General features: G+C 50.2%; 5 protein-coding genes across 5 annotated transcripts; 2 read left to right on the forward strand and 3 right to left on the reverse strand.

Moving 5' to 3' along the window:
- Positions 1-1,115: 1,115 nt before the first annotated feature.
- Positions 1,116-2,483, forward strand: BO66DRAFT_310272 (uncharacterized protein; the record flags this gene model as incomplete). Its single annotated transcript, XM_025643280.1, has 4 exons — positions 1,116-1,190; positions 1,247-1,423; positions 1,458-2,226; positions 2,290-2,483. The coding sequence occupies 4 exons, from the start codon at positions 1,116-1,118 to the stop codon at positions 2,481-2,483; spliced, it is 1,215 nt and encodes a 404-aa protein (XP_025509046.1).
- A 4,644-nt stretch (positions 2,484-7,127) lies between these two features.
- Positions 7,128-8,557, forward strand: utr2 (putative cell wall glucanase (Utr2); the record flags this gene model as incomplete). Its single annotated transcript, XM_025649038.1, has 3 exons — positions 7,128-7,242; positions 7,303-7,740; positions 7,794-8,557. The coding sequence occupies 3 exons, from the start codon at positions 7,128-7,130 to the stop codon at positions 8,555-8,557; spliced, it is 1,317 nt and encodes a 438-aa protein (XP_025509047.1).
- Positions 8,558-9,738: 1,181 nt separating this feature from the next.
- On the reverse strand, positions 9,739-12,040 carry BO66DRAFT_387170 (alkaline phosphatase). The gene is made up of 2 exons (XM_025646236.1): positions 10,408-12,040; positions 9,739-10,353 (listed from the first exon to the last, which is right to left on the reverse strand). The coding sequence occupies exons 1-2, from the start codon at positions 11,906-11,908 to the stop codon at positions 10,043-10,045; spliced, it is 1,812 nt and encodes a 603-aa protein (XP_025509048.1). The 5' UTR covers positions 11,909-12,040; the 3' UTR covers positions 9,739-10,042.
- Positions 12,041-12,241: 201 nt separating this feature from the next.
- Positions 12,242-13,457, reverse strand: BO66DRAFT_466972 (Mth938-like domain-containing protein). Its single transcript, XM_025652527.1, has 2 exons — positions 12,772-13,457; positions 12,242-12,658 (listed from the first exon to the last, which is right to left on the reverse strand). Exons 1-2 carry the CDS (start codon positions 13,280-13,282, stop codon positions 12,453-12,455), a joined length of 717 nt encoding a protein of 238 aa, XP_025509049.1. The 5' UTR covers positions 13,283-13,457; the 3' UTR covers positions 12,242-12,452.
- Positions 13,458-14,138: 681 nt separating this feature from the next.
- Positions 14,139-17,264, reverse strand: hmt1 (putative vacuolar ABC heavy metal transporter (Hmt1)). The gene is made up of 3 exons (XM_025643145.1): positions 16,737-17,264; positions 15,523-16,649; positions 14,139-15,464 (listed from the first exon to the last, which is right to left on the reverse strand). The coding sequence occupies exons 1-3, from the start codon at positions 17,091-17,093 to the stop codon at positions 14,144-14,146; spliced, it is 2,805 nt and encodes a 934-aa protein (XP_025509050.1). The 5' UTR covers positions 17,094-17,264; the 3' UTR covers positions 14,139-14,143.
- Positions 17,265-20,441: the final 3,177 nt, after the last annotated feature.

The following is a 20,441-nucleotide window of genomic DNA, read 5'->3' on the forward strand; positions in this document are numbered from 1 at the left end:
TTATACTGTAACACAGGCTGGTTCCTTTCCTTTATCCTCTGAGAAAGGCTTGCTTTAGCAATATACCCTTCAAGCTGGAGCACCTTCACTTGTTCATGCGAGTTGTCTTCGTCTACCAGCTATATGGTCCAAAGCTGCGCTCACATTTTCTATGTGAACCTGAAAGGCGTGTTGGAATAGAGGAATATCAGGTTGTCCGGTTCAATATTCGAACAAGGCAAGTCTGCTCAGAAGAGTCTCCGATATACCCAAGAAGTCCAGCTGTAAAGGGTCCACGAGGGTCCATAGAGCTGCGCTGTAGGAATCAGTGAATAGTCCGGAATCTTCCTCTGGTTGTGAAGTATTCACTGTGCGCGTACTCCCTCCATATATCAAGAGCCAGCCTGTTTCACTCCCTCTCCCCCTCTCCCTTTCCTCTCACTTCCCTCTTTCACTTCCTTCTCTTCCCCCTCTTCTTCTTCTCTTTCATTTTCTGCCTCCTCTTAATCTCTCTCTCTCTCCCTCTCTCTTCATCTCCCTCTTTCTCTCTTCCTTCCCCACCTCGCCCTCACCACCCCTTCCTCTTCCTCCTGTTTTGAATATCTTCCTCATATCTAAAATCCCCAGTTCCTGCATCGTCCTCAGCGACGTGTTCGCTTTCTGTTTGTTATCTTTCCTGATAAAGTACACCTGCCCAGACTGTCAGCTTCTTGAGACGGCAGCCAGTGTACATAACACCAGTCCGCCGACACCCACATTCCGGTCAAGTCCTCTTGTGTGGGTGTCCTGGACTCACTCCGGTGTGGAGCTTGGATTGGACTCATCGTCCAGCTTTGCCTTTGGTTCTTCGGCTTCTTATCTCTATACGTCGACGTCTTCGTCGTTCTGAATACCCTCGGGAAATACTCTCGTATCTCTTATCTGAGGGTTTGACAATCTGAGACCACTTGAGTAAAGTCTCAAGCCGACTTCCCAAGGTATGTCATATCAACTTCGCGCCACTGACGCGCACTGCCGCCGATATAAGTTAACAAGCATGGACTTCGACGTTAGGATATTTCTCCTGCTCATATACTCCTATTGCCCGCATCTGTTACCTTTAGCAACGTGGACACTTGTGCTGTACTTCAGACAACATGTCATACACTGTCAAAACAGTTGATGCTGCGATGGCCGAGGCGCTTAGACATCTGACCCAGATTTCTGCCTATGTGTGTGCATCGTTGTTGAAATGCTTGTTGGTGAAGTAAATCACTAACCTCGTCAGTTCCGTGATCGCCAAAACAACGCTGATGTCGCCAACGATATCGGGAGATTGAGCACCATGATCGTCATCAGATTCTCTGAGGGCATCATGAATGTCCCAGCCTCGGATTTCCTCCTGGAACCGCAGGTAACAAAGCTCACTGCCACTGAAGCTATAGCTGCAACAATGCTAATTGGAGTAGGTCGATGATAACAATCAGATCGCCGTCGAGGGTCAAGCTCTTGAAAACTCCTCTCAGCCTACAGTGGCCCCCTCTTCTCTGAGCGAGGCTCAACAGGAGAATCAACGCAGCCTTGTCTTGCAGCAGGCACCGATGCGTGACAGACAGCTTCTGCCGAATGGCAATTGGGCTCGCGTTGTTGGCACGGTGCCCGAGTCTTCCACTCAGGCCCAGGCCCAGGCCCAGGCCCAGGAGCTAGTGCAGTATATGTCACCCGCGTCCTTGACTTCGAGTTCTCTATCTAGAGAGAGCCATAATAGTGAAGAAGAGGCCGAATGCCGTGAGTTGGCCAATGCTGCACTCAGTCTCACTCCGCACATTATGCAAAACCCAACTGAGGCCAAGGCTGGAGTAATCCGCATCTATGGCAAGACTGCCAGAGAGCACACTTCCTTTATTACCACTCGCATCCACGAGGGTGCGCTGCAGGAGATTCGCGTCGAGGCTGACGATAGAACTCGCGTGACTTTCCAGCTTGCAAGCGCGGCCGTCGAATTCCTGAAGTCCAACCGCGAGATGCAACAGCTGCTGGGCTACGGTCGCTTCGGCACCGGTTATCACGTCGAGTTGGCGGAGATTGTGGACTGGAATGATGACCTCCGCCGCATGAACCAGCCGATCCGAGAGCGTCGCCGCCTCTCTTTCGCCAGAAAGAGACTTTTTGCGGAGGGCATGACTCCTGACAAGTGGAAGCATGATATTCGCCAGCTCGCGGGTCCTGGCGCTATCGACTTTCTTTGGGTTTTCAATTCTGGTAACGGTAAGTGAGCGACTGTACACGTTGCCCTTCACTTCATGGCCTCGCCCGCTGACTGGCCTGTAGCTACTGCTGTTTTCAACAGCACCATTGTCGCTCGCCGCGTGCTAGAGACATTCGAGAATTGGAAAAACGGCCGCAACGTTTACAGTGGTGTCTCTGTGACCTACTCCTCTGATCCCTGTGAGAAGGAGCTCGCCTTAGTTCGCGAGAGCCGTGCCAACATGGGCAGAGGCTATGTGAAGCGGGTCATCCGCTGATTGAATATGTCCTTCATCTGGGTAAAATTATCCCATCAAGGTGATGATTGAACCTGAGGACAAAAGACATTATCTGATCGATCTGGATTTACAACATGCAACTGGTGCGAGAACCTTAGGATTACAGGAGAAAAAGTCAGAAAAAAAACTTGAGAAGTGAGAAGAAAGAAGCAAAAAGAAAAGAAAAAGAAACAGACTTACAGTGCAGAACAGGGATCTGAACCGTTTGCTAGTCGAAAGTCTTGTACGGAATGTTTGTCCGGATGCTGGAACAACGTGGCCGCCTGGTGCGCGCACGCACGATCCGGTCCGGGTTGCAATCCCAGGATGTCGACAGGCGCACGAGCAGTGGTGGGGATATTCCTTTTTTCTTACAGGGGTATCAGATCACTGCATGTTCGGATCCTTGTTTCTGGACGTGTTGCTTATGCTAAATTGTCTTTTACTTACTGTGGTTGACACAGTACATTTACATCTACCATAGTAAAATATCCCTCTATGGATGTTGTTACTTGAAAGGTACGAAACATAATGTAGCGAAACTTGGCTCTCAAGGTCTGTCATTGTAGGCAACTAGACAAGTACCTGTAGATAGAAGCAGTAATTTTTCTCGCGAGTACTCTGCAGTCGCGAACAAAGTTGTAGTACCAAGTAGACATAGGCAATCGAGTCATTGCTGCTGAACATTCGCAGACGTACTTACTCAGCACAACAAACGCCTTGTCCCGATACTGTACGCACGCGCCCGTACGAAGTAGGTTTACCTCCAAGATAGAGTACTGGAAATTGAGATAAACATCGCCCAAGAATCCAAATCCTCTAGAGTTCCTGTAGAGTTCCAACCATAACAAAGATCCTTTTTTATCAGCCTGTCTCGTTCAACCTACCTACTCCAATCTTTCTTGAGCTTCTGAACCTGGAGTAGTGGTTGGTACTGATGTAGTATAGATCAACGGGAATGGCAGTAACTAAGCGGATGCCTTCTCTCTTGGTTTGGTGGGGAAAGAGTTGGGAAAGCACGGATCGACATTACCCGATAATCCCTATCCTCCCCTTTTATGCATTCATATCGGCAGATCCCCTTGCTTCCCTTGCTCATCATCAGCATCAACAAGAAGAAGAACAACATGATTGTTCAGCGGCGGGTTGGCTGGGCAATCTTGTGCTGTCGAGGTGGATGTACACCGGTGGTGCAGGTTGTAGAGATGTAAACCCCGTCCGGGTTGGGGAGTAGAGGTTGGTGGTGTGGTGTATAGAGCTTACAGTCTATGTGACCTATACTGCGTACAGAGTATTAAGTATAATAATGCAATGCGAGTGTGCTTTCCTCCCAGCCGGTCTTGTTATACCTTTCCTCCGGATAGAGAATGGGATGTTTCCAACAGTTCGTGTGTAACTACCTGCGGAGTACAGTACATAGAAGAGACAATCGATGATGGGTTCAGTCCTTCCTCACTTTGCAAAATCATCGCGTGAAAGCCAATTTTTGGGGAATATCACGGAGTAAAGTGCAAGAGATGCAGGAGTTATACTGTACACTATATCGATGCATAGACCAAGGATATTTGGTACTATCCAGGTACTGTTTAGTGCTCCCCTGAACTACTCCGTTCAACTAACTATCGGTTAACAATTAGGTAGGATTGGAGCTTTATTCGTATTTTTGTTTTCTATGGTACGGAGTACTCCGCCGAGAGTTCGCCAAGGAAGCAAGAGAGAGACATGAACCCACCCTTTTTCTCTGACCCCTGCAGTTTAGTGCATCTAATCTGCAAAGCATTTTACTGAGTCAAAAAAAAAAGGGGGGGAGTTTGGGGGTTGTGATTGGTAGCTTGGGGGTTGGCGGTTTTGGTGAATAAGGTTCGGTAGATGGTACAGTATGGTGACTGCAGAAGACTGGTCTTATTATAATGCTGTTCATGGATGGATGTTCGACTGTTTCTTTCGAGAAGGATTCTACATCCAACATCCGACATATGATTTGATAAGTGATATAGACGGTAGACGGGGATTTTTTTTTGCGGAATTGATTGGTGATTAATTGCTTTGGCTTGGGGTGGGTTTCGGATTAATTGGGGATCGAATAATGAACGGCGGGGACTGAGAAAGGAAAAAAAAAAAAACCGTTGGATGTTTGTGAGATGGAACGATGCGGTACTTGCTAGGGTTGCTTCAAATGTTTGGGGGCTCAAGTCTTTCTTTCTTTATGCAACGCTCATTGATTATACATAGTACTGTACCTTAGCAATTGGAATGGAATTCTTCCTTATGTTCTACCGTTCGTGATCTGTGAGTCTTGCAGGACACATTCCATGGCTGACGGGGGCGACGGACGAGAGATCCTAAAAATAATCCCTATCGAATAACACAAAGAACCCAAGAACCCAAGAACCCAAGAACCGTGGAAAAGACCGGAAAGAAGTTGTGGCTTACCCAAACTAGCTAAAAATGAGTAATCTTGTCTGCCTACCGTTACCCATGGTCTATCGGTAAGAGAGCAAAAGTAGAATCCACTTGAATGTTATCTTGACTTAGAATAATAATCGACCCGGAGTGACGAAGGATCAATGTTGTTTACTAGTGGTTCTGGTCCGTGAGGAAGAAAACAAAACACAAGACTGGGTGTGTTGTGGTTGCTGTCCCTCTTTCTTCCCCCTTACTAGAGATAAGGGACGGGCGGAGCAAGCGGCAAGGTTGTCGATCGGGGGGAAGGGACAGACGGGGTCCAAGGGACCCGAAGTAGTGACTGAGGTAATCGGAATGTGCGCGTGGAGCAGACAATGTGAGGGTGAGTGTTCGACATCACCTGTGGGCGTCAACCTCACGCAACCGGTCAGTTCGTTTCCGATGGAGCGGCGACACGGACCGAACGCCATTCGAGATCTAGACTTTCTGGTTTAGAGTGTGGTTGTATAGCAAGGACATGATATAATATCGGTTTAGCTTCAAACTTAACTGTTCGCGACAAACCCCCTGAGTATTGTCGCTTATCTGGCAGTGCTTCAGATGTCAGGTGAGCATGGGGGCAAGGGGGAACAGAGAAGAACGAGTGGGTGGGTTAGTCCGCGAGCAGGGCTCACGGCGCGTGGGTACCTGAACTGTGAGCGACAGGCAGCTCCATCGAGTCTAAGACATTACTTTGTGGGCGTTCAGACCATTGATGATCGGGCTTGCACCAGGATCGGAGGTTCTCCAATTTGGTTCATTTCGGCTGAATGGGGTCGACAACGAAGGCATTTATTTTCGTTTTAGGTTTGAGAGTGGCGCAAGTTGACAGTTCTCAGATGGGTAGCCCACACGCAGGAAAGAGGAAGTGATACTAGACAAGGTAGGATCAAGCGACTTGGTGGCATCTTGAGGCAAATACAATAATGTAATAATAATGAGCCAGTCAACGGTCAGTCAGTACCTAGTCTAAGCGGAGATAAGAGAGTCAAACGCAGCGAGGGAGTGGGGAGGGGACAAGGACCCCGAAAGGGACTAGTAGTGGAGAATCATGGATTATCCCTCGGAGGCCGAGGGGAAAGAGAGCGCTGAGCCGAGCGAAAGAGGGTCCTGGGGAAAGTCAGGGTAAATTACAATTCAGGGCCTAAGGCAATTACTTGCTTACTTCCTTCCTTATTACTTGCTGCATTCGCCCCTCGTGGCCCAGTCAACCATTTGAGGGTCAACAACCTGGCATACCACGCTTTGAATGGTTTCATGCTGCCGTCACCATCTCTTCGGAGGATTCATTCAGTCATCCATTCTTCAAAGACAATCAGGGGGTTACCCAGGGTGATCATTACGTATTTTGCGACAGCAGTCTTTGAACTTCTTTGTAGATGTATGTCTCTGTAGAGGATGTACTGACTGGCTACTGAGGAGTTTACCAAGGTTACTTAGCCACTAGCTCGGCAACTAGCGTGGCCATGCAGTGTGTTAACGCATCCAGCAAATTAATTAGCCTAGGTTTGTCCATTCATCCATATACACACCACTGCAGTACTTCCTTCCTTCCTTCCTCCCTCCTATATATGATCTCTCCCTCCCTCTTTCCCCCATTCGGAGAGGTAAGCCTCGTGGTACAATTCGTTCGGTCTTCGCGATTTCTCTTCGCCTTTTGACTTCCTCCTGTTCCTCTTCTCTCTTTCTTTCTCTCTTTTCTCTCTTTCGCTTTCTGTCTTCCTCCGTTTACTCATTCACTCGCTTTCAACAACTAATACTACAACGACTACTACTATCACTCACATCCTGACCCTTTCTATCTACTATCCCACTAGTGGCAGCTCACTCCCGAATCGTCCCGTGATCCCTCATTTATTGGCGCATTCGTTGGTTGGTCTTGGTTCAGAACCGGTCGTTAATAATATACTGTATTCTTAAAAGGGAACTGTGGGGATTTTGGGTAAGTTCCTTCTTGCTTTCCGTGGCTCAGGAACCCGCTCTGCATCAGACGATCCATGAATGAATGATAAGACATGTGGTTCCCGTCCCGGGCACAACAACAGTTTGGCTAATATATTGCCTGGCCCTCCGCGCTCCCCCAGATCTGCAGTGATTCTCGATTCCAATTCTTCTTCCACTCTCTGTCTTCGATTTCCCCCCCTACTCGTTCGCCGCCTTTTGGTCTCGCGAAGCTAGGACTCGTTGACAACCGCCAATATGCACATCGTATCCTCCCTATTTTTGGCCTCTTTGGCCGCCACATCCGCCTTGGCTTCCGCTCCCACATGCAGCACCAGCTCGCAATGTCCTGAGGAGTACCCCTGCTGTTCGCGTTAGTAATCCTGATCAATCCCTGGCCATCACAAGTGTCGTTGCTGACCGTCTTCATCAGAGTACGGTGAATGTGGTACCGGCGCTTACTGTCTGGGTGGATGCGATCCACTTTCGTCTTACTCCCTCGACTCCTGCGTTTCCGAGCCCGTGTGTCAGAGTAGAACCTACACGTGGGAGAACCTGGACAACTCCGCCTTGAACACCAAGTACCTCGGAAATTCTTCCGAGACCGACTGGGTCTACAGCGGTTACCCTAAGATCGAGGACGGGAATCTTCTATTGACAATGCCCAAGAACACCGTGGGCAGTCTGTTCGCCAACAACCACTACGTCTGGTATGGAAAGATTTCTGGCAAGGTCAAGAGCAGCCGGGGTAAAGGTGTTGTCACCGCCTTCATCCTGCTGTCTGATGTCAAGGACGAGATCGACTTCGAGTTTGTCGGTTCCGACCTCGCTAACGTCCAGACCAACTACTACTGGCAGGGTGTTTTGGATTGTAAGTTGATCCCTGTGGCCCACACGAGTCCGCTGCTGACATTCGATCTCTAGACAACAACGGAGGAAAGTCCGCTGTTAATGGCAGTGATACTTTCGACGATTGGCATGACTACGAGATTGATTGGACCGAAGATGCTATCACCTGGTCTGTGGACGGTCAGGTCACTCGCACCCTGACCAAGGAGTCCACCTACAATGCAACTTCCAAGACCTACAAATACCCTCAAACACCTTCCCGAATGCAGCTGTCATTGTGGCCTGCAGGCCAAGCCAGCAATGCGGAGGGAACAATCCAGTGGGCTGGCGGTGAGATCGACTGGGACAGCGAGGATATCAAGGACAAGGGATACTACTACGCCACCTTCGGAGACATCACGGTTGAGTGCTACGATGCCCCGAACGGTACGGTCTCGAAAGGCGACAAGTCTTACGCGTTTGTCAATGAGGAAGGGCTCGAGAGCTCGGTTGTGATTACCGACAACAGTACCGTTCTTGCCTCTTTTGGCGCTACGGGCCTGGATATGGATCTCGGTAGCAGCAGCACTACCAACACCACGGGCGACAACAGCACGGTCCCCGAAAACCGTGGAGGCTCGGGCAATGAGCCTGGAGCCACGAGCTCAAGCACCGGCACCGGCACCGGCACCGGCACTGGCACTGGCACCAGCAGTGGTAGCTCAAGCGATTCGACGGGTTTCAGCCAGGGTACCTCAACCGACACTAGCTCCAACGGCGTCGCCTCTCAAAATGAGCGTGTTCTGAGAGGCTCGTTCTTTGCCGCATTGGTGGCAATTGTCGTTTCGGTCACTCTATAAACAGAGTCAACAACCTCCGTTTTCCCCTTCTTGGACATTCTTATTCATATATTTGCTTGACTCTTACCTGGCTCGAAATACCGTCACTCCTTTTACGACTTCAGCGTACCATTCTTACCTCTTGATGTTTTATACCTGGCGCACTATTCGCCCTTGTCTGTTCTTGACCCCCTTACTCCTATTACTCTTTCCCAGTGGATATCTTGACGTTTTTTAATGATCGCGCATCGGAGGTTGCGTCCCTGTTTTGACGTCATGAAAATGGCTTTTGAAGACCTTTACTTAATACCCTGTTTTGTTTCCGTATTGGCGTGGACATGCCGGTTGGATGCTTTTGATGTGCTGTGCCGTAGATAAGTACCTTCAGGTCTATAAGTCACACCCTTTTTTAGCGGATTATCTGCAAATAAATGCACCAGTTAGATTTTAAGACGTTGGTTTGCTTCGTTTATTAGTTCATATAAGTGACTTTTTTAATCTCTGTGCGTTCTACACAACCTACCCAAGGGACGATGCTCTATAAAAGGAGGTTATGATGTGGGGGATCAGAAGAAAGACAGTTCTGCTTTGGGGTCCTTTCCTTCTCTTAATTCATCCCAGAGCTCCAGACAGACAGCCATAAACAGTTAGACCTACTACCCACGACAACGATTTCAGTGACCCCAACTCCACCCACCACTTCTTCTATCCTCCTCGACCTCAAGCCATTATTGGCGTACCCACCCGCTCACCTAGGAACACCAGCCATACCATTTCCTCCAAGCATCCATCCCGCCGCATCTTCATTCCCCCATTCCATTCTTCGAATAAAGAACCATCCAGCAGCCGAATTACCCTTGCATTCGAGAAACCCAACCACGCACATGACCGAAGCTGATTCCCCGAGATTCGTCAGAGTCCTCCCCTCCCCGTGTCGCATTGCTTACTTCAGGCTTATGCTATCGATGGACAACGCCCGTATACCGCACGCGAGATCAATGAGGGTCCACTGTCACTGATTTTCACGTGACCCACACCCAACCACACTCGGGTCGCATTGGGTCGGGTTCGCTTAGCAGACGTTGATGGGTGGGTGGGGGCTCAGGGGGAGTCGGGTCTACTGTAGCAGGGATAGAAGTGTATGTGTGTGTGTACGTGAAGATGGGCTATGAGGTACTGAGTAGTTGTAGAGCATGAGGAGGTTGGTTTCTGATTGGTACTGTACTTTGCCCCCCACCCAACTGAGGGCTTTGCTGCAAAGATTCCGAGCTAATGCTCATCCATCTTGTTCATGCTAAAATTCGATTGTGGACGATGACTATGTAGAGCTTGACCGACCAACTATGAGATGAGACATAACCAATTGGCCCTGATGAATGTGGTTGTTGTGGTTGTGATGATCCAGCCGCCCGGACGCCAGAATGACCATGCTAATTGTCATGACATGACGGTTGAAGTAAGTATGAATGAAGAGTATACAATTGCCAGTTACAGCCGACTATCAGTCTAGTGAGCACCACCGCAGTTGCAGCCTCCCTCCGCCAGCGAGCGCTTGAACTCGCCATGGTAGGTGTCCATCCCCTCAGTGCGGACATCGGCACCGAGTGGGTCACCCAGCCAGCCGAACGATGATGTGTCGACCTGGTGCTCCGACGAGGCCACGGACCAGTATTCGGACGCTTGCAGCTTATCGGTGATGGGCTGCAAGTCGAGATCGAGATACTTGGTGAGGAATGATCCCACATCGATATTCTCGTTGTTTCCCAGGAGAGGCCAGGCATCCTTCGTGGAGGAAGCATAAATGTTCACGTCAACAGCTAGACGCGATGGTTAGTATATCAATCAGCAATAAGATGAGGTCGACGCCATACCAGAATGTCCATGTGTCGCCCATCCAATTTGGGCCCTTCTGCTCACGATGTCTGCGAACACATATTGGGGAGTGATTGGCGAGTCGGGATCAAGCACGGCCCAGATTTCCTCCTCGGTGGCATCGGTAATGCCGAGATCCTTCTCCAGCAATTTCCGAACAAACTTCTTCTGTGCAGAGGAGTCGCTTTCCTTGGAGATAAAGTCCTGGAGCTTCTTGTTCACGTATTCTGACGAGTGACTAGCGTTAGCTAGCACCCCAGGAAGCCACTTGTAATCCGGATAGGAAGCATGGAGCTGTCGCGCGGCAGCCAGACCGCCGGTCTCGTGGTCGGACGTGCTCACCACCACTCCAGGGGTAGAGTCCTTTTCAAGGAAGTCCAAGACGGCTGCGAAAGCCTTGTCATAAGCCAACACCTCGTTGACCTGGGCAGCTGGGTCGTTTCCATGGCCAGCATGGTCGATGCGTGAACCCTCAATCATGAGGAAGAATCCCTTGTCACTGTCAGCGGTAGCCTCGCTGAGCGCCTTGAGCGCGGTGCGGGCCATCTCCTCCAAAGACGGATACACATCATTCTGGCTGCGGCGGTCGATCTCAAAAGGGATGTCCTTCTCGGCGAAAAGACCCAGGAGCGGCAAGTTCACAGCAGCGCCTCCGTCCAGCGAATCGAATCCCTCCCGGTCGTTCAAGTAGTGGAATCCATTCGTCTTCGCCAACTCAATAAGGTCACGATCGTCAGCCCGGCAACTTCCTTCAGTCGAGTTAGGCAGGAAATGGCACCGGCCTCCGCCCATAATGAGATCCACCACCCGGCCCAGAGGATGCTCGCCGATCTCCTGCTCCGCGATGCGATCTTCATACTGCCGAAGGTTGACGTGGGAGGCGAAGCAGGCTGGCGTTGCGTCGGTGATACGGGTGGTCACCACCAGACCGGTCTTGTAGCCTGCGAGAGCGGCCGCCTCGAGGACTGTCCCACAGGGAGAGTGGTCGGGAAGAACAGAAATGGCACCGTTGTAGCTCTTGAAGCCACAGGAGAACGCCGTGGCACCCGCAGCGGAGTCGGTCACGAGGCTGGAGCTCGACCGCGTCCTGGAGGTACCGATAATGTGCTGGTCCAGGACGAGAATATCGTCAATCGGAAGCCCTTCTGTGTATTGCTTGTAGTTCCGGGTCATGGTGAGACTGGCCGGGCCCATACCGTCCGACACCATGAAGATTAGGTTGCGCTTGCCGGTCGGCTTGCCCCCGGGGCCCCACGGATGCTTCGAGTGATCATTGACTCGGCTTGCCTCGTGCTGGTAGACAACAGACAGAACAATCACAGCGACGGTGGCGAGCAAGGCCCATGTGAAAAGACCAACGTCTTTCCAGAATGCCCAGCCCCGGCCCTGACTGCGGTTGGTGCGTTCTCCGGTGAGCAGAGCGTCCTCTTCCTCGGCGTTGCGGATGGACGAGCGATCGGAGGACGGGCGCGAGGCCAGGAGTGGCTCTTGTCGCGCCATGTTCCTGTGCTGTTGCCTCTAGAAGACGCAAGATAAATGTATGATTGCGCAGTAGTGACAGTAAATCTGAGTATTTAATGAAAACTGAGAAGGAGAGAAAGAAGACAATAGGAGAGAGGAGAAGAAGAAGACGAGGACGAAGTCACAGCTGCAAGAGCAACTCGGGGCAGCTGATAAGCAATCAATGGGCCAGCGTGACCCTGACTTGCTGTTTTGGGAATGGCTTCGTACGGGGGATCGACGTCACCGCCTCACTTTGATAGATTAGGTAAGTGTTATCCATGCAGTGTCAATGCTCTTTTCTTTTTGGCATAATATACATACATGAACACAGAAAGAAAAAGAAATAAGAGTAGAGAAACAAAAAATAAAACAAGCCTGTAGTGGAGGTTCCCTCCATCGCGTGCTAGTACCCTCTCACACAGGATACTGTTTCCCCAGCCTCGTAATTTACAGCTATCAACCTCCGCATCCGATGTCTTGAGTGTACCAGACCATCCACCATGAAAAACTCACCACAGGGTGATATGCAGTGAACAGTAGTCTATCTTCTGATATTCCCCTTCCATCCGATCGGAATCATAGCCGCAGCGATCTCCGACACACCTCTCTCAGTAGCAAGCAGATTGAACTGGGCAGCCGCATTGCGAGTATCGGCTACTTCAACCCGCACGCCCAGGGAATTGAGATATCTCTTTGTTTCTGGCGATAGAGGGAAGACATATTCACCCATGCCAAGAATGAGGAGATCTATTGGGGAGGGGGAACAAAGGAGGTTAGCGACACATCTATCAATCTTGTTTTCCTTTTTTTTTGCTTTTTTTCCCTGGCATACAGGATAAGCAAAAGATGTCGTGACTTACCAGGACGAGGCCACACCAGATCCAATACACCCCAGGCCTGCTCGTCAAGCTCGAATTGACTCTTCTTGTTGAGCATAGCATCCCGATGACCGCCGGGGGCTACCTGCCACGGACGCCACGGGAACGCCTCTCCGCCCACGAGCATGACGCCGTCGCCACCGGTAATCTTCACTCCGTTGTTGAGGTGGAACCCGGTGTCCAGAGTGGCATCGATAGCAGTGGTCGGCGCGGGGATGTTGCCGAGGACATTGAGGGCGGCGAAGTCCGTCTGCGTGTCCTCCGTCGACTGAGGGCCGCGGTCGTGACTCGAGGGCTTTGCGCTGTGGGCGCGAGGAATCATGCGGGTAGGGCGGGCATTGTTGCTGTTGTACCGCGGAGATGAGACCGAGAGGCCAATCCGAGAGAGAGGCGAGCGAGATCGGGATGTGAGCTGGGCACAGAGATTGACGCTGCGGTCGGCGAAGATGGAAGTACGCAAGGCGCGCAGAAGCTGGGGTGATGGGCTGTGCATAGTGGTGGAGCTCCTGCTAGGACTCGCGGTGGGTGATGGTGATGGTGATGGTGAACCAGGGCTGTAAGTATTCCTGGGTTGATACTGTTGAGAGAATCAACCTTAAAGCACAGATTTCATTCAACTAGTCTTTGAAAATCGTCAACCTGGAGAGGATGTGCAGGGGCAGGAGCGATGATGATGTTAGCACAAAATATTTAAGTCCGTCTTGGAGCTCCGGACCACTGCATTGAGACATTCCCCCCGACAGCGCAGGCGGCGCCCGGCGCATAGCTACCTTAACTATCTTAGGCAGGCGGTGGCCGCATGATCCATAATTTACGAGCCAATAGGCCGGCGGCCAATAGTAACCTACCCCAGAACTGCTAACTTGGCACAAATATAGGTACCGGCCCCCCAGACTGAGTATCATGGATACCGTTGGAACAGTTGACTATTGAACTTCCGTACCATTGCAGTGGTCGATCTACTCCGCAGCTTTGATGCTATCCTGAAAAACTCTTTTGTATTAAGTACTATGTTGGCAATGTGCAACACATGAAGTAGTCAGCTAAATGCAATTCGTCTAGCACGTTTCATTCACCGTTCCATGCTCGTAACCTTGGGCCGAACTAGGGGGCCAACTCGACGTCTCCCCTGAGATGGCAATGAAAGCAATGCCTTACAAGTGATAAGTCGATAGGATGCCTTTGCATTCAAACGATTGTGTGGGACTGTATAATATGTCGCTGGCTTCAAATCTGAATCGCCAGAGTCTCGCGCAATTTCCACGACAGCTGGTACAAGTGGATTGCGAGACAAGGACGAACGATGCCACCCGTGGTATTAACGCCGTACCATCTATACAATGACTCAGGGCCCTCATCTTCGGCTTTCTTCGGTAGGCTTATTGGTAGATTGACCCTGACTTGGTCGACCTGCCGCGTCATGGGCGTTACTGTTCCGATCCTCGTCAGACTGACTGGAGCTATCATCGCCAACAGCGCCCGACGTTGATGCACTACGCAGGCGTTGGGCTCGATCTTGTAGCACTTGAGCTTCAGCTGCGGCTCTCTGGGCCCGAATCTGCTTGCGCCACATGCTTGCGTAGCGGCCCTTCATAGCCAGCAGTTGATCGTGTGTGCCACGCTCAACAACGCGTCCTTCATGCAGAACTAGGATTTGGTCTGCCGTTGTAATTGTGCTCAACCGATGAGCAATGACAAGCATGGTACGACCACGAGCAAGGCTAGCAAGTGCCCCTTGGATGTGCTCCTCCGTCGCGGTATCGAGAGCGGCGGTCGCCTCATCCAGAAGGATAATCCGCGGATTCTTGAGGATAGTACGAGCAATGGCTACCCGTTGCTTCTCTCCTCCACTCAACCGTAGGCCACGCTCGCCGACTTTAGTGTTATACCCGTCGGGGAAGGACAGGATCTTGTCGTGGATGCTAGCCGCTCTACACGCTTCATATACCTCCTCGTCCGTGGCGTTCTGGTTGGCATATTTCAGGTTGTACATCAGTGTCTCATTGAAGAGGACAGTGTCCTGGGGCACAACGCCCATGTGCCGCCGAAGAGAGTCGATGGTTATACTTTCAACGTCGTGACCATCAACGCACATACGACCGCGTTCGGCGTTGTAAAAGCGGAAAAGTAGTCGGAAGACTGTGGACTTTCCTCCGCCAGACTCACCCACCAAAGCCGTCGTGGTGCCTGGTTCACAGTGGAATGTGAGGCCGTTCAGAGCCGGCTTCCGCGTGTCATACGAGAACTCAACATTCTCAAATGTGATCCGGCCGCTGCACACGGACAGAGGCCTTGCGCTAGGGCGATCTACAACGGTAGGTTGTTCCCGGAAAAGCTCCAGCATTCGCTCTGAGTTGATAAGGGCGGACTGGATGGAACGGTAAAAGGTTCCAAAGAAATTGAGAGGCCCCTGCAACTGTGCCATGTAGGTGAGCAATGACACAAACTGACCTACATCTCGCTGCCCCATGGACACCTGATATGCAGCGATAAAACAGGCAATGAGCAGGCCCAGCATGAAGACAGTGTTCTGTGACGTGTTCATAAGGTTGAGAGAAAAGAGAACGTGATACTCTGCTCTTTGATAGTCTGAGACGGCTTGGCGGTATCTGCCGAACTCATAGTCTTCGGCATTGAAGTATTTGACGGTTTCATAAGAGACCATCGAGTCATTCCTGTGGCGATTTCGTCAGCTTCCGAAACAGTGAAACGTTGGCTCAAGCTAGCCCTTACTTGACAGCATCTTCCTGTCTGGACTTATTGACCATCTCCCTCCGAATCTCCGCCCTCCACTGTGCCAAGCGCACTGTGACGTAAAGGTAGCAGAAAGTAATGATGGTGACCACAAGGGCGTAGTATGCATCGAAGAAAATCAGGAAGAAGACAATGGCCACGCAAAGATCGACCAGCATAGGAACAACTTGAAAAGTGACCTGCTCGAGGAATGTGTTGATCGAACTACCTTTGCTGAGCGCAGATAGCACCTCACCCGTCTTCTTTCCCAAGTGGAAATCGAGACTGAGGCCGTGCACGTGTTCGAAAGCCGCGGTCGACAGCTCCATGTACGAGTATTGGCTCACAGGGATCCAAAGATTTGAGCGCAAGGATCCGATTAGTCCCTGGTTGCCCTGCAACCATCGGTAGAGAATATACAAGCAGATCTCGAACCACGGAATCCTAAACTCGCCATCCTCTCTGGAGAGGATGTTCGTGATGACACCCACCTGATATGGGACAAGCACATTGACAATGCGCTGCAAAACGATTAACACGAAACAGATGACCACCACAATCTGCAAACGGCGAGACTTGGACGGCCAGAGATATGGAAAGAACAGGGAGTATCCACTCAAGTATTCCCACCAGCTTGTAGAAGGGACAGTGGTCGGGCGTACCCATGGATCGGTAGGCTTCGAAGGTTGAGCATGCCCGTTCGTCGCACCATGGCCGTTTGTCGCACCATAGCCATCCCCATTCTCTACATTGTGGGCATCGAGTAGTCCCGTAGTCTCGGTAGAGCCGTTCACGCGGCTTCGTTCCCTCTTTGGGTTGACGTTTATCGAGTTCGCGATATAAGTCAGGACCATGGTGGCGAGGATTAGCACTCGGAAGCAATTGAAGACGACCCCTGTCACTTCCCAGGGAGTTATCCCATGTCTGAGACGACCACCAATAGGATCCCCAACCACTGGTTCTCGATGGGGCCCAGTGTAGATAGAGAGGGATGTGCCAAGAACACCGATTTCGATTGGGATTGCGATGAGCCATGGGACGAATTGAGCAAATGTCGGAGACGGATTCGTGTCCAACAGCGAGACAAGGATAATGGCGTAGTCAAAGAATGACCCAACGACATATATCTAAGGCAAATTAGAAGCTGCTTCGCAGGACGGACAACACATGGCGATTACACAGGGAGCTCCACAGGATCAAAGCAGCGAACTTACCACAACGGACTGGCCGCACCACCAATGCTCCGATCTAGCAATGATGACATGCGACACATTCAGCGCACCTTCTGCGACAATGGTCAACAGAATTCCTACTGAAAACCATTTGAAGAGCAGCTTCGCGTTTTGAGAAAATCGTTGAGGAGATTTGAGTACGGTCATTGTGCTCCTTGACCGCTTGGGGAGCGGTCTTCCCCCAGGTCCAGTTTGCGCATTTTTGCTGTTGCGATTCACGTTCTTGGCTGCCAGGATAGAATTGGCAACAAACGAGGCGATGAAGACGAGGAGAAGGAGAATTGGGGATCCAGTACGAAGGTACCCCAGGAGTTCCCGGGTTGCATGATGAGGATCCATGGTGTGATGGATGTCCACTCAGCGACCGAGATTTTTCTTTGGACGTTCAAGGTATAATTTCCATGACACTGCGACCGCGACCTTCTCTCCAGGACGAGGAATATAGATGACAGGCGGTGAGAGCTCGGAGTGCGGGAAAGTACTCGAGGTTCGAGGCGAATTATGATCGGGGATTCGTCGAACGAAGAAGGCCGGGAGTTGAACGAGAGCCGGCGGACACGTGGGAAGTAGTAAAGTAATGTCTGTCTTGTAATGTTCTATTAAATTTAAAGAGCAAAAGAAATTCTTGACGCAAAAAGACAGGAAGAAACGCAGATATGAGAATTTGAAGGGAAGAATTTTTTAGAGAGAAAAAGGGCGTGAAAGGTTTAAAAACTTAAAATGAGGAAAAAAAGGGACTGTAATAGATACAGGAGAAGAAGAATACAGGTTGATTAAGCAAAGACTATAAAGAAGAGTAAAAGGTTGGCAACCGGAGGTGTACGTTGCACCAATATCTCTGATCATGCAAGAAACAAATTAAAAGAAGAGGAGGGGAGGGAGGAAAGGGAAGGGAAAGAGGGAGAAAAAAGGACAGGATAGACCAGAGGCACACGAGAGGAAAGGATCGTTGGATACAAATAGCAGCTTGACGAGAGCAAGATGGAATGACGGTGTGGATGCGGAAGAAGTCGAGAACCAGAACTGCACTAGCTTGGGTTTCCAAAGCTAGTTCCGTATTAAGCTTGGTTGGATCCGGAAGGCGAGGGGAAGGAAAATAATAATAATATCCAGCATTATTAGTATTATTATGATTATGTTTCCTTAGAGCAAAAAAAATAGAAAATTCGAAAAGGAAAAAAGAGAAAGAAAAAGAAAAAAGAACAGAAAGGCAGAATGGAAAAAAAAAAAGCAAAAGAACAGCAAAAACAACGAGGGAAAGAAAGCAAAGAAGAACAGAAGGAATATCCGCCCTGCGTGCCTCGCCCCAACGGTCGTTTTCATTATTCCCGGCTGATCAGATGCAGGCAGCATCGGAGGTTTTCTTTCTCACCTGCGTTCTCTCTGTCTCTCTTAATACCCTTTGCCTCCCACCATCCCCTCCTATGCGCAGTTTAATGGTATGAGTCAAATTAAAATAGAAAGGGTGGGTGAGGGTCTCCTCAATCAGAAAGGATAGATCATGGTCTGGAATGATCAAACTACAGGGTAGTACGTATTCCGTTTGTCTCTCCAGGATGTACCAGCCGTTGTAAACACCCTTCTGGTCGAATCCCGTGGAGATTTAGAGGTGTAGAGGTGCATCATACCCAATGAGAACAGGGGTTGGAATGAAGGTTCCCGTGTGCTGAAGGAAAAGAATCCACTCAAGGGGAGGGACAATGAGTTCTCAAGCACTACTCCGTCTAGTCGAGAAGAATGAGACAGATGATGGCGGATGAGGGGAGGTGAAGGCCTGTGGGGTAGGTTGGTAAGTCGGTAAGTACTGTACGTAGTAGAATAGATGGCACAACTGCAAGTTACCGCCAAGTTGATACATAAAGACACCATGAGGCACACGCATGAGCTCCGCCGATGGCGACAAGCGAGAAGCAACTGGAGGGGGTCACTTGTAGGGGTATGTCATGACAGATCTCGATGGAGGAGGGCTTTGCGCAGATCGATGCGAGAAGGTAACAATGGAACGAGGACGAGGAGGACGAATGATGGAAGGCCTGGGCTGCCGCAGCAATTAACCGCTCGGGGATTCCCTGGAAGACTATGTGCTGGGATGGAAGAGAAGCTCTCTGAGTGGTCTCTGACCCCGGTTGGAGCAAAGACACATCACGGCCCAGATGCCGGTCCATCAACTTTGACCCCTCCTCCTGCTGGTGCTGGTGTTGCTGAAAGATAAAGACCATGGCGCTCACAGGATGAAATACGGGCGGGATTGTCGATGAATCAAAGCCCTTTCAGATGCAGGTGTTTTCGCTCGAAGGATGCGTAGGTGGCTGGCAAGTTTTCAGGGACATCTGTCGGTATGGACTAGTCTGGCCAAAATCAGATATCTAGATGAATACGATGTATACATTGTTGAATGGCTATCAGAGTACACTCTTGGGTTAAATATATAATTCATCTATTGAGGCCGTTGTGCCACCCATCCCAGATATCGACATGGACAGAAACGATATAGAGGCAGTACAGAATTAGAAAACAAACCCTCCCCCTTTCATTCAAGCTACCAATATAACCACGCATCAGCCGACTATAACCAAAGAGCAAGCGTCTCTGATGGTGCGGGGAGAGGGTGTTCTTCATCCTCGACAATTATGCGCATCCCTCACGATTTCGACGAGTCATTCGGTAACCGCCCCAGACTAGTTCCATTTTAGCTTGTCCCACCTTGAAGTCCCGAATGTCCGGATGATCTAAAACAACGCCTGGAATGTACTGTACAGCACCGGACCATTGGAGTAGTGAGACAATGACATGGCCACCCGTCTGCTTAATCTCGGACTTCCTGTCTCAATTTCCGCACCGCTCAACATGCATGGGAAGAGTCTACCGATAGGTGGCGGTCGATTTAAGCACCTCCCTAGGGAGAAAAGTGAGAGGGTAAGACAACCATGATCATCATAGGCGGGTGTCGTAATTATGCTTGCAGGTTGGACAGGAACAATTCTTGATCCGACCGATCCCCATCGACTCGTGACTGCACACCGCCCTGAACCTGCATGCATCCCTTGTCTGCATCCATCCATACTACTATACAGAGAATAATGTTTTTTTTCCGCAACCAACTCCCTCTTCCCTCCAAAGATCTCTTCCCCGACTTTCCTCTCGTTCTCATGTGGCTGGATGGCCAAACGGGAAGAGGAATCTTGTTTGAGCCACCGTTTACAAGCTATTTAAGCTAGTTTCAGTAAAATTGCTCCCAACATAGGCAGCAGTCAGATCGGGAGGCGAAGGAATAATTTCGATGATACGGATACTTAAAGCTATAGATCAGTTTCGAGCCTGCAGAAAGTCAAGCAAACATAGCAAACTGATCGTACGGAGTTCCCTCCGTACAGTTCCCAAGAACACCAAACTCAACAACACCCGGTAAGTCACAGTACTGTATGTACTGTACAGTACATGAGTACTCTAGTTAGTTCTCCCTCTTCCTATGGAGATCGACGAGTTTTTGCACATACAGTGGACAGTATATTGTATCGACCTCAAATCTGCGTTACCCTTCGCCGTGCAAGCAGATACTCGTATATATCACGGGGTAAGTTGAATTTACTTGACTATTGCCACTGGTTACATAATCGCTCGCCCCCAGCTTGGAGCTTCGGCTCAAAACCAATTCAGGTATCAAGCCGTGTCATCCATTGAACCGGC

This window comes from Aspergillus aculeatinus (assembly GCF_003184765.1).
Source record: "Aspergillus aculeatinus CBS 121060 unplaced genomic scaffold BO66scaffold_1, whole genome shotgun sequence".
Lineage (NCBI taxonomy): Eukaryota > Fungi > Ascomycota > Eurotiomycetes > Eurotiales > Aspergillaceae > Aspergillus > Aspergillus aculeatinus.